Genomic DNA, 15,468 nt, shown 5'->3' on the forward strand with positions numbered 1-15,468 from the left:
ATTACCCTTATTGTCTGTAGGCCCAAATCCCTGTCAGTCTGCCCCTGATACAAGTTTTACTCCTTCAGAAATGTGCTAATAAAAAGGAAAGCATCTATTTAAGACCGTCATAAATGTGCCATATTTGGTGGGGCTGCTCTATGAGGGGCCACTGAAAAGTTCTCAGCCCAACCAAGAAGTGAATGAGGTGGAGCCATGAAATTTACAAGTTATTCCACTCTTTTCTTGACTCTTTTCGTTTCATTTTATATCATTGAAATGAAAAGTGTGGAATAACTTATAAGTAAGTTTCATGGCTCCACACTCAGGGATCTTAAAGTCCCTCCTTGAGGGCCGCAATCCAGTCGGGTTTTCAGGATTTCCCCAATGAATATGCATTGAAAGCAGTGCATGCACATAGATCTCATGCATATTCATTGGGGAAATCCTGAAAACCTGACTGGATTGCGGCCCTCAAGGAGGGACTTTGAGACCCCCTGCTCCACATCATTCTCTTCTTGGCTGGGCTTAAAACTTGTCAGCGGCCTGTTGTATTTCTTTATTCTTATTTTGCTAGTTAGGCCAAACTGTAGGTAAGGAATATTTTGTTATTTATTTAGTCAAATTTGTGAATTGCTTTGTTTCCATAGGAATTTAGGCAATATAGATTATGAGGTTGATATTCAAAGTCATTTAACTGGCCAGAAATAGCTCTCGGTTGGTTAAATTGTTTGTTTGGGGCTAACTGATCATTTTCGGTGGCACTTAACCAGTTAGTGCTACTGAAAATGACCACTTAGCACCAAACTCAAAACGAGCTATTTTGGGGCATTCTGAGGTAGAGTCAGCGCTTGGCCAGTTAAGTGCCATAATTCTGCACCAACCCCTCCTTTAACAAAACCGTAGCATGGTTTTTAGTGCTGGCTGTGGCGGTAACAGCTCTGGCGCTCAAGGGAATTCAATGAACGTTGGAGCTGTTACTACCGCGGCCAGTGCTAAAAACTGCGCTACGGTTTTGTATAAGGGGGGTGTTAATCGGCTAAGGTCACCACATAAATAAGGTCAGTTATTTAATTTTAGTATTTATAGACCACATAGCCTAAGTGGTTTACATTTAGATACTCAAGCATTTTTTTCCATCTGTCCCAATGGGGTCACACTCTATCTAATGTACCTGGGGCAATGACTTGTCAAAAATAAACAAAATCTCCCACAGCAAAAAAGTAATTCAAACACATAACCCAAAATAGCTGTGAATATACATAAATCCAAATGACTCAATGCACCAACAATGGAGGAAAAGCCTCAGAACCTCATCAGGAAGAAAACCTTCCTCGGACTTGAAAAGGTAAAATCACTTCATCGGCATAAAAACCTCCATTGTGTGCCCGTACAGTTAATTTCACACTCATTTTGCGCTCGATTTCAAATTATATACTTTTAAATTATACTTATCTTTTCAGCATGTATTTTCAGTGTGTATGGCTAATCAAGCTCCCTGCCCGACTGATGATGGCCAAGCATTTCGCCAGAAGGCTGCATCAGGAAAATGGGACAGAGCCTGTGAAAGAATAAAAGACCTCAAATAAAATGCAAAACAAAAATCATAGATTTGTCAAAAGCTTTACGTACTCAGATCGGCATACACTGTGCTCAAATAGCCCATGCAGAGATGGACGCTTATACCCCACCCATTAGTCATTGCTCCAATCATAGAAACATAGAAACATGATGGCAGATAAAGGCATCACATGTTTTGCATTTCTGACACTTTGAATGACCGCCCCCCAGTCTTGCAAATGGCTGCAAGTATAGAGGAATTCCAGGGGCATAGAACTTCTTTCAGATATGGAAGACGGATGTAGGCAATCCTCAGAGGTTTAGATGTAAACAAAGGGTGCAACTGCATAATGTGCCAATGCTTCCTCATAATAGACACAACTCTGTCAATGCCTGCACAGAACCTTAGGACATCACAGTTACCTGATGCTAGGGTCCACCTTGGGTAGTTAGCGCCCAAGAAAAGGATCTGGATGTCATTGTAGACAATACAGTATGATAAAATCTTCTGCCCAATGTGTGGTGGCGGCCAGGAAAGCAAACAGGATGCTGGAAATTATTAAAAAAGGGATATCTTTCTCCTCCCTCTCTCCCCTCCTACCTATCCTCCACCCCTCTTTCCCTCCTCTCCTCCTTCCCTCCCCATCCTCGCCCCTCTCTCCTCTTTAAAGTCATCTTGAGCCTGTATAGGTATGAGCAACACACAAATAGATTAGATTAGATTAGGTAATGCCTCTGTATCGCTTCATGGTGCGGCCTCACCTGGAGTACATCGTTCAGTTCTGGTCTCCTTATCTTAATCCCCAAAAGTAAACCGCTCAACTATGTAATCTCTTCTGGAATTGTCCAGATAACCTCTAATGCAATCCACCTTGAACCTCAAGGTAATGGTGGAATAAAAGTCACTAATCTAATGTAATGTGTATCTGGGACCTTTTATGTGAAATTCACTGAAATGCCCAACTGCTCTGCTGAGATGTCTGTGTGGCCAGTCTGCTAAGAATGCCGGCCCCTCCTACTTCCCAATGGCTGGTTTTTGTGCGTGTTTCATTTGGACTTTCTTTTTTTCAAAGATGGCTCAAACAGATAGACACACTGAGACCAAACACATCTAGGAACTGGCCTTTTTCGAAACAAAAAGTTGTGTTTCTGGTTTGAATATGGCCATTTTCTGTACTGGATTTCTGGACGTTTTCTCCAAAACATCCAAAATCGGATTTAGACATCATATTGAAAATGCTCCTCCGCATATATCACATTCTAATAAAACAAGTAAGGTTTTACATTCATTAATAAAAAAAAATACTTCCATTCTGTTTTTAAATTTTAGTCATTAGGCTTTTCAGCGTTCCCATTGAAGTGAACAAATTTGCTAGTTGCCACCTTTTACAAAAGAAGGAACCTGATCAACAATGCAGCATTTCAAACTTTAAAAAGAATGATCTGCATTCAAACAATGATGTTCAACTGGCTCAAATCTCTGATGTTAAAAAAAAAAACACTTTTGTGTTCATGAATTCTTTTTTTTTTTTTTCTGAACAGTCAGCTTGTTTGTCCCACATAAAAAGCAGACACAGGCAAATGATAACATAAATCACAAATCTTATGGTTTGTAGGAGTCATATGTTTGAGCTTCAAAGGGTTTACAAACCAAGTGAGAACTTGTGGCAGCCATTCAGTGAGCAGCTCCAGGCAGGAGCAAGGAAAGCTCGCTCATGCCCGGTACACCGCTAGGCCACAAGAACTCAAGGTGGCCATTCAGGGAGGAGCTAAGTGCAGGGGAGTGTGGAAAACTCGTCTCTGCCTGGTATACCGCTGGACCACCAGGGATTCAAAAAGGTACGCATGAGGAGATGGGTGAGAGGTAAAAAAAAATTGATAGAGTCGCCTGGGACAGGAGAGATCCCTCCTGTTCCAGCCCACCAGGTTATATAGCAAGCCTGGTAGAGGCCTGCAGAACATCGGGAGAGAGGGGGTACAGGGCAGGGAGGGGGCTGTGTGCAGAACCTGGCAGGGAGGGAGGGGGATGGGTGCAGAGCCTGGCAAGGAAGGAGGGGGACAGGGTGGAGGGCCTGGCAGGGCAGGGAGGGAGGGGGCTGGATGCAGAGCCTGGCAGGGAGTGAGGTGGGGGTGAGTGCAGAGCCTGTTAGGGGAGGGAGTGAGGTGGGTGACAGGGCACATTAATATTAACCCCCCCCCTCTGTCTTATATTCGAATCAACCTTTTTTCCTCTTTTGGGGGGGAAGGGTACCTCATCTTATACTCGGATTGACTTATATTCGAGTAAATACGATAATTCAGTTGTACCATTCCATATCAAATTAAGTCAAAAAGATGCACAGGCACCATGAAAATTAAAATTTTCAAGCTACTAAAATATTTCTTTAACTACTGATAATGCACTACAAACAACATTTGGGACTCCCTCCTCATGCTCTACAGCACCCCCTCCCCCATCATGTTCGCCAATCCACTTCCTGATACTCTCCCAAGATGCCACAAAGCAACACTGGAAAAAGAGAAAAAGTGATGCACGTTCCCCTGTACTATACAAAATATAAAGAGAGCAGAAGTAAATTTTAAAAACTGATATATTACAATCATTATACTATTAGGTGCATTTTCAAAACTCTAAAATGTCCAAAATGGCTTAAATCAGCACTTGGACATTTTTCTCGCAAAAACATCCAAGTGACAATTTTCAAAACTGTCTTTCTGGACATGTTGTGAGGCATCCTAGCTGCTGTGCGTCCAAGACTAAAGAGGTGTGTTCTGTTGTTGGAGGCATGTTCTGGGTGGGCTTAGACTTGGACATCTTGCGGTAATAGTCAAACTTTTCCCAAGATGTCCTGCATGGAATTTAGACATTCTGAACTAGACCTGTTTTAAAAGCGTCTAAGTGCCAAAAAAGTACCCAAACTGAACAGATGACCACTGGAGGGATTGTTATGTCCCTCCCTACACTCTTCCAGTGGTCACTAACCCCCTCCCACCCAATAAAGATCTGAATAAAACAGTACATACCTGGCTCTAGAACAGCATCATCTAGTATGGGAAAGCCTAGTAGAGCGGCACACTTGTGTCTTAAGTAGCCTGGTGAGTGGGCTACTGAGCCATAGAGAGGAGGACCCAGGCCCATAAGACATTCTAACCACTATATTTATGGTGGAAAGTGTGAGCACACCAAAATCCTACTATACCATATCGGTGCCACCTGCAGCCATAAGGGTATAGTATGTTTACAGCTTAAGCATATTACAGATCTAAGTCGTTTACAATAAAATACAGGTACTTAGAATTTCCCTATCTGTCCTGAAGGCTCACAATCTAGCTAAAGTATTTATTTATTTATTTATATTTTTATCCCGTCCTCCCAGTAGCTCAGAATAGTCTACAAGTAAACATTCACAATGAGTGTAATTGTACATACAAGATAATACAGTAGATTTAAATGTTTGGACATACACGACTGTGCAGCAGTTTAAATACTAGTAGGGCATCGCTGCCTTTGTCGAGTATTGCCCAGCTGTCATCAATGACATCTAGGAGAACCGACTCCGTGCTGTGGCCTGTTCGGAAGCCGGATTGAGCAGGGGACAGAGCAGCTTGTTCTTCAATGAAAGGGTGTAGTCAATGGAGCACAATTCGTTTGAGGAGTTTGGAGACAAATGGGAGGTTGGAGAACGGGCGATAGTTGCCGGGTTCGTTAGGGTCAAGGGTGGGCTTTTTTTAGAATGGGTTTGATAATAGCTGATTTCCAGCTGAGGGGAACTGTTCCTGTGGAGAGGGAAGTGTTAATGATGGGAAGGATGGATTCTGCCATGGCGTCTTCTGTGGACAGCAGGAGGCTGGATGGGCAGAGATCGAGGATGGTGTTGGAGGGTTTGAGTTCTCTCAGGGTTTCGAGAACTTTGGCATGGGTGGCCATATCAAATTGAGAGAGAGTGGTGGAGAATGGGGTATTTGGGATAGGCTGGGGGTGTGTAGGAGTGGGGTTGGTGTTGGTGTCAAGATTATTGCGGATGGTTTGTACTTTGGACTGGAAGAAGTTCGAGAGAGTCTCGCTATCAAGTTCTGTTTGGTTGTTGTGAGTAAACAATTATTATAAGAGCAGTAGTTTAAATATAAGTAGTTTAAATACAAGTTTAAATACAAGTTATTTGAGTACAGGCTGAGAGAGGACTATATAGGAATTAGGGGAAGATTAGAAAGGAGAAGGAAGAGTAGAGGAGGAGCTTAAGGGGAGGGGTGTAGACTGAGGGTGACCTTTAGTTGAAGAGGAGGGTCTTTACCATTTTCCGGAATGTCATTAAAGAGTTCTGTAGTCTGAGTTGAGGGGAGAATTGGTTCCAGAGATGGGGAATGTAGTGGCTGTAGGAGCGTTTGCGGGCAGTTTCTGAAAGGAGGGACCCTCCGGGGGGAATGCATAGGCGTGTCTCCGATTCTGAGCGGAGGGTGCGGGTGGGGATGTAGATGGGTAGCTTGGATTTTATGTAGGAGGGGGTGGTAGCATAAATTATTTTATGCGCTATTGCCATGGCCTTGAATGCACAGCGCTGGCTAATTGGGAACCAGTGTTCAGCGCGAAGTGCTGGGGAGATGGGATCATGGTAGTTGAGGGTGTGTAGGAGGCGGATAGCTGCATTTTGGACCCGTTGGAGACGCTTGAGAATTTTTTTGGTTAGTCCATTAAATAGGGAGTTGCAGTAATCCATTCTGGAGAGGACATATGCTAGAGGAGTTGGGCCAGGTCAGTGTGGAGATGTAGGGTTTGATCCTTCTCAGTTGGTGGAGGTATAGAAGGAGTAGAGACTACTTGGGATATGTGGGCGGATAGGATAGGTGTCCGTCTAAGGTTACTCCTAGGCTGTGTACTTGATCTGTTGCCGTTAGTAGAGTGGAGTCCCATGCTAGTGTTGGGCGTGTGTATGTGGTCCTTTTTTTCCTGATCCATAAGAGTTCGGTCTTAGAGGCGTTCAGTTGTAGTTTGTTGTTTGTCATCCAGGTTTTCATGTCAGAGAGGCAGTGTTGGAGGTTAGCAATTTGGACGATTGGTTCTCGCCAAGTGGGAGGAGCAGCTGAATGTCATCAGCATAAGTGGATTTTAATGTTTATTTCTGCGCTATATCAATGACAGGTCTGATATAGAGGTTGAATAGGAGGGGGGATAGAAGGGCGCCTTGGGGAACGCCATATTTGATAGGCTTGGGGCTAGATTTGTTGTCCCTAGTAGGACAGTTTGGGTCCTTTGATGGAGGAAGAAGGTGAACCATTGGAGGGCAGAATCCTTGATTCCAAGTCATAGAGTCTGGATATGAGGAGGTCGTGGTCGACCGTGTCAAAGGCAGCACTGAGATCAAGTAGGACTAGTAGGGCATCGCTGCCTTTGTCGAGTATTGCCCAGCTATCATCAATGACATCTAGGAGAACCGACTCCATGCTGTGGCCTGTTCGGAAGCCGGATTGAGCAGGGGACAGAGCAGCTTGTTCTTCAATGAAAGGGTGTAGTCGGCGGAGCACAATTCATTTGAGGTTTGGAGACAAATGGGAGTTGAGACCGGGCGATAGTTGCCGGGTTTGTTAGGGTCAAGGATGGGCTTTTTTTAGAGTGGGTTTGATAATAGCTGATTTCCAGCTGAGGGGAACTGTTCCTGTGGAGAGGGAGGTGTTAATGATGGGGATGGATTCTGCCATGGCGTCTTCTGTGGACAGCAGGAGGCTGGATGGGCAGGGATCGAGGATGGTGTTGGAAGGTTTGAGTTCTCTCAGGGTTTCAAGAACTTCGGCATGGGTGGCCATATCAAATTGAGAGAGAGTGGTGGAGAATGGGGTATTTGGGATAGGCTGGGGTGTGTAGGAGTGGGTTGGTTTGGTCAAGATTATCGCGGATGGTTTGTACTTTGACTGGAAGAAGTTCGAGAGAATCTCGCTATCAAGTTCTGTTTGGTTGTTGTGAGTAAATAATTATTATAATAGAAAATATAACAAAATTCCAAGAATTGTGAGGGAAAGGTACAATTCAAATAATAAAAAAAAAAGATAAAAGAAATAAAAAGAATAAATTAAAATAAACAAATAAGTTTAAGAGATTGGAGACTGAGCAAAATAAATTCCAGTCTGGTGCTAAGTCCAATCATCAATCTGGTCCAATAGTGCTCCATATCTGCAAGGAAGGTATCGACACAAAGAAGTGATAGTGAGCTGTGGGGCCATCCCTGTCAGGCTGCAATCTGGGCCCAAGAACAGAAGGCAAAGAAACCAGGAAGAAGAGGCAGGCCATAAAAGGTCATCCAACGCTATACACCATCCAGGGAGGCCCCACTGATGCAAGCCAACAGCACAGCCTCTGTCAACTGTCCTTGGTCCCGACCCGCCAGAAAAGTAGTGCACAACAATCTCTGGTGCTGGAAGAAGCCAACAGTGCAGCCATCAGATACAACGCAGTCCCGCCAGCACGAAAGGGAAGCTGCAGTCCCCAAGAACCACTCCAACTCAGTGCCCGATGCAAGCAGCGGCATCCACAGCGCAGCCAACAAGCAGAAGACGAGAAGAGAGAGCACAGAGCAGAACTGAGCCCAAACACAGCAGACGCTCCACTCAAAGTCATCCAAAAGTCATCAGCATCCAAAAGAGAGAAAAGAAGAGCTGCGATCCTGCAACGATCCTTAGCCATCACCAAACGCAAGTAGGAAAGGCCTTGGCTAAAGATTAACAGCTCAAGGCCTTTAGATTCTATAACTGTCAAACGCCTACATTCAAAGATGTTAGTGATTTTCTGACTCGCCCAGGGTAAAATTAAAAGTAAAATGAACAGAATAAATAAAACTAATAAATAAAATAGATGAAAGAAACAAAATAAAGTTAAAACTAAAAATTAAAAAAACAAAAGAGGGAGACACTGAAGCCCAGGTCTTAATCGGACAACGAAGTTTTGGAGGGCTCACCATACATTAGAAGGGGGTTATGGTGAGATGTACATCTGGTAACTTTAATGTGAAGGTCACAGCAGTGCCCTCTAAGGTGCTCCACTGCTGCATTGGTATGCCTATGTGGCCAGTTCATTACAATGCTAGCCCCTCCCATGTGCAAATGGTCTGAATTAGGATGTTTTGAACTTGGACAGTTTTGTGGTCGAAAATGGCAAATAAAGTTGGACATCCTAAAGGTTGGACACCCTGGCATCCAAGATGTCTAAGTAGGCAATTTAAAAAAAAAAAAATTGAACATCTTGCAGTGGCTGGTTTCAAAAATGGTCATTTCTCTGCCTCCGAATGGACATCTTGTGGGAAACGTCCAAAGTTGGACATAGATGTCCTATCGAAAATGGTTAACGAATACAAATTAAACAACATTTGGGCAATATGATCAGGACAGGATTAATTCATTGAGGGCCCCTAGGCACTGGACCCCCCTGCCCCGCCCTGCCTCACCATGCCCCGCCCTGCTCTGCCCCATGTATTTACCCATTTTCTTATTTACTTCTTTATTTCTTTTGTTTTAAAATTCAAAACAAACAACAAAGAGTACCATACCAGTGCCAGTGTACAGTTTTTCTTCTCTGCAACCTCCATATATCTCTGAACAAATCTCCCTTCATTCCTAGAGGAAGAATCTTCAGCTGGCAGAGCTTTGAGAAGCCACCAATTTATTTTGCTTATGGGTAGGAGGCATGGGGCATGGCAGGAAAATTAGTGCCCATCATTTTATTGGACAAACATTTCTTACTTAGCTTTCAGAGGTTAAAACTTCTTTCTTCAGGTCAGTAAACTATACTGCTGTTACAGTATCCCTGTCCTGACCTGAGAAAGGAGTTATGGTCTATGAATTAGTAAAATTGTATTAAAATTAGTCCAATAAACAGGATCACCTTATTTCCATTTTCTGTTAATAAATGATTATCAACACAGCTGCAATAAACTTTATCCTAAAGCAAAAAGAAATAATAATACAAATAGAAATTGTTTTCTACCTTTGTTGTCTGGTTTCTGCTTTCCTCATCTTCTCATCATTCTCTTCCTTCCATCCACTGTCTGCCCTCTCTCTGCATCTTCCATATGGCATCTGCTCTCTTTCTATGCTTCTTCCAGAAATTGTCTGCCTATCCCTTCCATCTCCCCCCCCCCCCTCATTGGTGTGGCATCCATCTTCTTCCCTTCCCCCTCCAATGGTCTGGCATCTCTCTCCTCTCCTTCCCTCTCCCACATCCCCATGGTCTGGCATTTCACTCTCTCCTCTCGCCCACTTCCATCAGCTTCTGCCCCCTTTCCCTCCAACCCAATTGCATCCAGTATCCTTCCCCCTTATATCTCTCTCCTTTCCCGCACACCAATTCCATCAGCATCTGCCCCCCTTTCTTTCCCTCCAACACAATCCCCTCCAGTACTTTCCCCCTTATGTCTCTCCTCCCCTTTCCCTTTCCCCCACTTCCATAAGCATGTACCCCCTTTCTCTCCCTCTACCACCCTTCCATGCTCCTTTCTCTCTCCCTCCAAACAAATGCAAAACGGCATTGATGGCAACACCCGCCCCGACATCAATGGTAATGCGGCCCCCCAACATCAACGGCAATGCGGCCCCCTGACATCAATGGCAACGCAGCCAGCTGCTGCAGGAAGGTCTTGCTCCGAAAGAAGTTAGTAACGTCGGAAGGGGATGGACCGGCAGAAGCAGTCATCATGGGACCTTCTTGCATCAGCTGGCCGCATTTCCGTTGATGTCGGGGGGGGGGGGCGTGTTGCTGTTGATATTGTGGGGGGCTGCGTTGCCGTTTGAAAAAAAAAATAATTGGCAAGGTGAGTCGCTTGTCTGTTTCTCCTCCTTCAGCGGGCCCCCCTGACAATTTTGGGCCCTATGCATATGCCTACTGGGCCTACCCATTAATCCAGCCCTGAATATGATACCATTCTATTGGACTAAATACATTTTTCAATTAGCTTTGGGAGGCCAAAAATACCTTCCTCAGGCCAGGACAGTATACAGCATGTACCCTGCTCTGACAGAAAGGAGGTTTGGTCTCCAAACATTAATCAAAAATGTATTAAAATTAGTCCAATAAAAAGAGATCACCATATTTCAATTTTCATTAACGTTTATTAACACAGCTACCACACTACTTTATCCTAAACTAAAAATAACATTAACTATTTTTTACGTTTTTCTTTACTTCTAAATATGTCAGTCTCGGGCTCTGGTTTCTGCTTTCCTTGTTTTCCTCTTTACTCTCTTGCCAAGATTTCCTGTCACTCTGTCATTTTCTCTCCTACTTTTCCTCACAGCTTTCTTCAATTTATTTTTCTGCCTCTGTCCAGATTTAATTCTTTCATACTAAATAGTCTACAATTTTCCTTTTTTTAAAACTGTACCTACTACAGCTTTCCCTCACTCTGGTACTTCCTCTTTTTTCCCAGTCTATCAGTAACTCTTCTCCCCATCCAGCATTTGAACCCTGTCTCCTACTTCCATTCAGCATCTGCACCCTCTTCCCCTTCTATCCAGTGTCTGCTTCCCTTCTCTTCTCCTCCTTCCACCCAGCATCGTTCCCTTCCTCACTTCTACACCTTCCATCCAGTACCTGACCTCCTCTCTCCCTTCCATCCAGCATCTACCCCTCTCTCCCCTTCCATCCAGTGTGCACCCTCTCTCCTCCTCCTGCTTCCTCTTCCCCTACTATCCAGCATCTATCCCCTCTTGCTCCCCCTTTCATCCAGCACTTGCCCCTCTTTCTCCCCCACCCATCCAGTGTCTGCACCCTCTCTTTCTCCCTCTCTTCCATAAAGCACCTTACTCCTCCTCCATCAGCATCTGACCACCTTTCTCCCCTTTCTATCCAGCTTGACCCCCTCTCCCCTCCACCCAACACCTGACCTCCTCTCTTCCCTTTCCATTTATTGCCTGACTCTCTTGCTCCCCTTTCCATCCCATGCCAGATCCCTCTCTCTTCCCTCCCATCCAGCACCTGACCTCCTCTCTCCCCTTCCATTCTTTGTTTGACCTCCTCTATCCCCTTCCATCTAGCATCTGACCCCTCTCACTCTCCTCCTCTCCCATCCAGCACCTGTCCTGACCTCCTCTTTTCCCTTCCATCCAGCATCTGCCCTGCCTCCCTTTCATTCATCATCTGCTTCTTTTACCTTATATCCAGTATCTGCCCTCTCTCCCCTTCCATCTAGCATCTGCCCCCATCTCCTCCTCCATCCAATGTCTGCAACCTCCTTCTTTCTCCCCCCACCCTTCCATCTAGCACCTGACCCCCTCTCTCCCCCTTTCCATCCAGCTCCTGGCCCTCTCTCCCTTCCCCTTTCCATCCATTGCCTGACTCCCTTCCTCCCCTTTCCATCCATCATGTCTCTCCACCTCTTTCCACTGACAGCAAAAGATAAAGGTGTTGCAGGACCGCTCTATTCATCCTTGTGGCTGCCACCCCCTTCCCCTTCTGACATCATTTTCACTTCTGGGGAAGAGCCGGCAACCACAAGAATGAATAGAGTAGCCCCATGATCCCTTATCTTTGTTTGCCGCTGCTGAAACAGCAGCAGCAGTAGCAGGATATAAGGAGATTTTTGAGGGGTCCATGACACCTGTGGCTCCCCCCTTCCAAAGCCATGTCTACAGTATATTAATAAGAGGGGTTCTTGCCAAAGTTCTAATTACAAAATAGCTGCAAATACTCACTTTTATCTGTGCTAGAATGTGCATTTTACTTTGTCTTTTATTATTGATCCCTATTGTTAACTTCCATGATGCCTCTTATGCTATAAGGGTAGATTTACACTTCATTTTGATGTGTCTGCCTGACCTCAAATTGTTGCTTCAGGGCATCTGAAACTTGTTACTGTAGCATTAGAGACGTATGAATGCCTTAGCTGTTGTGTGTTCTCTTTTCTCTCTATCCTTTATCTTACAGAGGGCAAAGTGAGGCTGTCTGGTGGAAGAAGCCCTAGTGAAGGAAGGGTGGAGGTTTATTACAGCGGAGAAGTTGGGGTACCGTTGTGATGATGGCTGGACAGACCTCAGTGCACAGGTGGCTTGCAGACAGCTGGGATTCAGGTACGAGTAGGTCAACCACTGTGTGACAATCATGGCATGCTGCAGTGACATTTGCACAGGGTATTTAGTAAATATGCCAAACATGAAGGGTTTGACAGCTTCTGAGTCTAACAAAAACAAGAACAGGGGGCTCGGCTGCCATTACATAGTACTTTCTGCCACCATACTTCCCATTTGGCTTGGTGGCTCCAAAATAACAGTTCCCATTCCAGTGGAGATATTGCGACAATGATCCCAACAAAACACCACCTGTCCTCTTTTCTGATGTAAAACTGTACCCAACAGCTTCTTCCTCTCCTAGTCTCTTTTAACCTTGCACTTCCCCTCACTCTTGTCTCCATCCTTCACCCACCCTCTCCCCTGCCCTTATCCTGCTGTTCACTTACCTCCTCTCTTCCACACCCTCTCACTCCCTACCTTCTCTTCCTCCTGTTGCGTATCTCCCTCTTCCTATCCTAACTCCACCCCACATTCTCCTCTCTGTTTTTATCCTTTTACTCTTGATTTCATTTATATTCTTGATATACCACTATGACATCATATTAAGTGGTTTACAATACTAAATTCAGTAGTCTACAAAGATTACACAAAACTACAATTCAGTGGTCTACAATGGAACACAATATTCATAGCCATAACATAAATTAATAGCAACATCATTGACAGGCTATACTATGTGTTGAGTCAACTGACAAAATTCTTCCCTCTTTGTGCCAGCTTCCCTCACTCTGCCTATCATCCCTCATTTTTAGCCCATTTTTTTTTCTTTCCATCCTGCCTCAGCCCTAACTCATCCCTCTTCCCTCTTGCTATCTAAACTCTCCCATCTATATTCACAACCCCTCTCCTCTGTACCCCCTTTGCCCTCATTCCTTCTCTACTATGGAAAAGGAGAAGAGGAAAAGAAAGAGAGAAAATGCTGCAAACTTTAGAGAAACAAGAAAAAAAAAAAAAGACAGTCAATGGCAAGGCTAGGGATTCACTGAATCCCTTGAAGGTCCTGACGCCACTGTGGAAGCACTTGGACAGAAAAATTATTTTAGCATCTCTAACAGATTCAGGACCAGAATAATGATGATCCAAAAATATGCTAAAAAAAAGATTCCTGGTGTCACCTATTGGTTATCTTTGAAAGAAACATGAGTTAACTCCATGGCATGGAAAGGTATACTTATCAGCTGTTGTCATTTTGAGTAGTTATATTGTTATTACCTGATGCTCTGTCATGTTTATTTCTGTTCCCAGTGTTTCTGGCAATCACTGGCAATGGCAAGTAGATCCATTGTACTGCTTCTGCCATGTTTTGAAAGGTGTACCAGTTCTGTGAATTGGTTCTGCTGCTCAGCTTGAACCAAGCTGGTATAGAGCAGGTATGGTACACCAAGGAAAACTGCACACCATGAGTTTAATCAGCAAGAAAATTATGTTCCCTGTGAGCCCCAACTCCCTGTGTTATTCTGTCCCAGTTCCTCATGCAAAACCTTTTTGGCACCAGTCAAATAAACAATATATTATTACCCTATTATCTTTTGGAGTGAATGTATTGAATTTCTTTTCATGTTAAGATATCATCCTGTAGAAATGTTTTCTTTAAACAGACAAGGTGAATTCACTTTCGTAGCTTTAATCCTCCAAGTGAATACAATAGATATCTGAGTTTCCTGAATTATCAAAGGGTCTACTCAGAAGGTATATGAAGCTAGCAAATTATACAGCAAGCTCAACAAAGCAGTTTGAGGTGCACAAGAGACTGATCCAAATTGACAAATTAAAGAGTGATAAATCACCTGGTCCAGATGGTACACACTCCAGAGCAATGAAAGAACTCAAACATGAAATTGCTGATATGCTGTTAGTGATCTGTCACCTGTTGTTAAGATCATCCTTAGTACCTGAAGTTTGGAAAATGGCCAGTGTAACACATGTTTTTAAGAGGGTTCCAGGGATGATTAGGGAAACTACAGACTAGTAAGCCTGACTTCAGTTCCAGTCAAGATAACGGAAACTATTATCCTCTATAATAAAACCCTATGTGAGCATGCGCACTTACAATCGTGATCCCAGCCTCCGTGAATTTGTGCCTCTGTGGCCATGTTTGATTTACAGCACATGCGGCAGTTTGCGGTGCGCATGCAGCGGTTTGTCTCCTGCGGTGTGGCGGCAGTGATAGTGGCAGAAAGGGCAACGGCAGGAGGGTGTCCTTTGGCCTGGACGAGGCCGACAGGGTGAGGGTGCTGCGAGGTGTCCGGCTATCAGAAGAGGTGTTGCTCCCATGCTGGTAAATTACACAATGTAAAGGAAGCAGAAAAATGCTGCTACTGTTGCACAGGGATGTAGAGGGGGAGAGGGAAAGGGGGGAGACATAAGGGGGCCACGGAGAGACAGGCAGGCATGGTGCAACAGAGAGAGACAGGCAGGCAGGGGGCTAGGGAGAGAGACAAGAGAGACAGACAGAAAGAAAGACAGACAGACAGGGGGCCAGGGAGAGACACAGACAGAAAGAATGACAAACAGACAGGGGGCCAGAGAGACAGACAGCAGCCAAAGAGAGAGAGAGACAAAGAAAAAAAACAGACAGACAGACAGTGGCCAAGGAGAGAGAGAGAGAGAAAGAAAGAAAGAAAGAAAGACAGACAGACAGGGGGCCAGGGAGAGACACAGACAGAAAGAATGACAGATAGACACTGATTAGCGCACTGCTCCTAAGTGTTCAGGAATAATGACAATCGCACATATATTACCAGTCCAATATTATTATTTATTAATATTAATCTTACATTCTTGTCTCAGAAGACATATTTGTAATGGAGATATAAAGCCAGGCATATCAATGTACATCTCTCCTGGCAAATATGATCTCAAAGAACCGCTCTCACAAAGTTC

The 15,468-nt window shown here is 44.4% G+C and overlaps 1 protein-coding gene across 1 annotated transcript in view; it reads left to right on the forward strand.

Annotated features, from left to right (window-relative positions):
* LOC117358684 (neurotrypsin-like) overlaps nucleotides 1–15,468 on the forward strand; it is a 106,874-nt gene that overhangs the window by 47,993 nt on the left and 43,413 nt on the right. The window contains 2 exon segments of the mRNA XM_033940193.1: nucleotides 12,443–12,513; nucleotides 12,515–12,585. Coding sequence (XP_033796084.1) covers nucleotides 12,443–12,513; nucleotides 12,515–12,585 — 142 coding nt within the window.

The sequence above is a fragment of the Geotrypetes seraphini genome, chromosome 4 (genome assembly GCF_902459505.1).
Source record: "Geotrypetes seraphini chromosome 4, aGeoSer1.1, whole genome shotgun sequence".
NCBI lineage: Eukaryota > Metazoa > Chordata > Amphibia > Gymnophiona > Dermophiidae > Geotrypetes > Geotrypetes seraphini.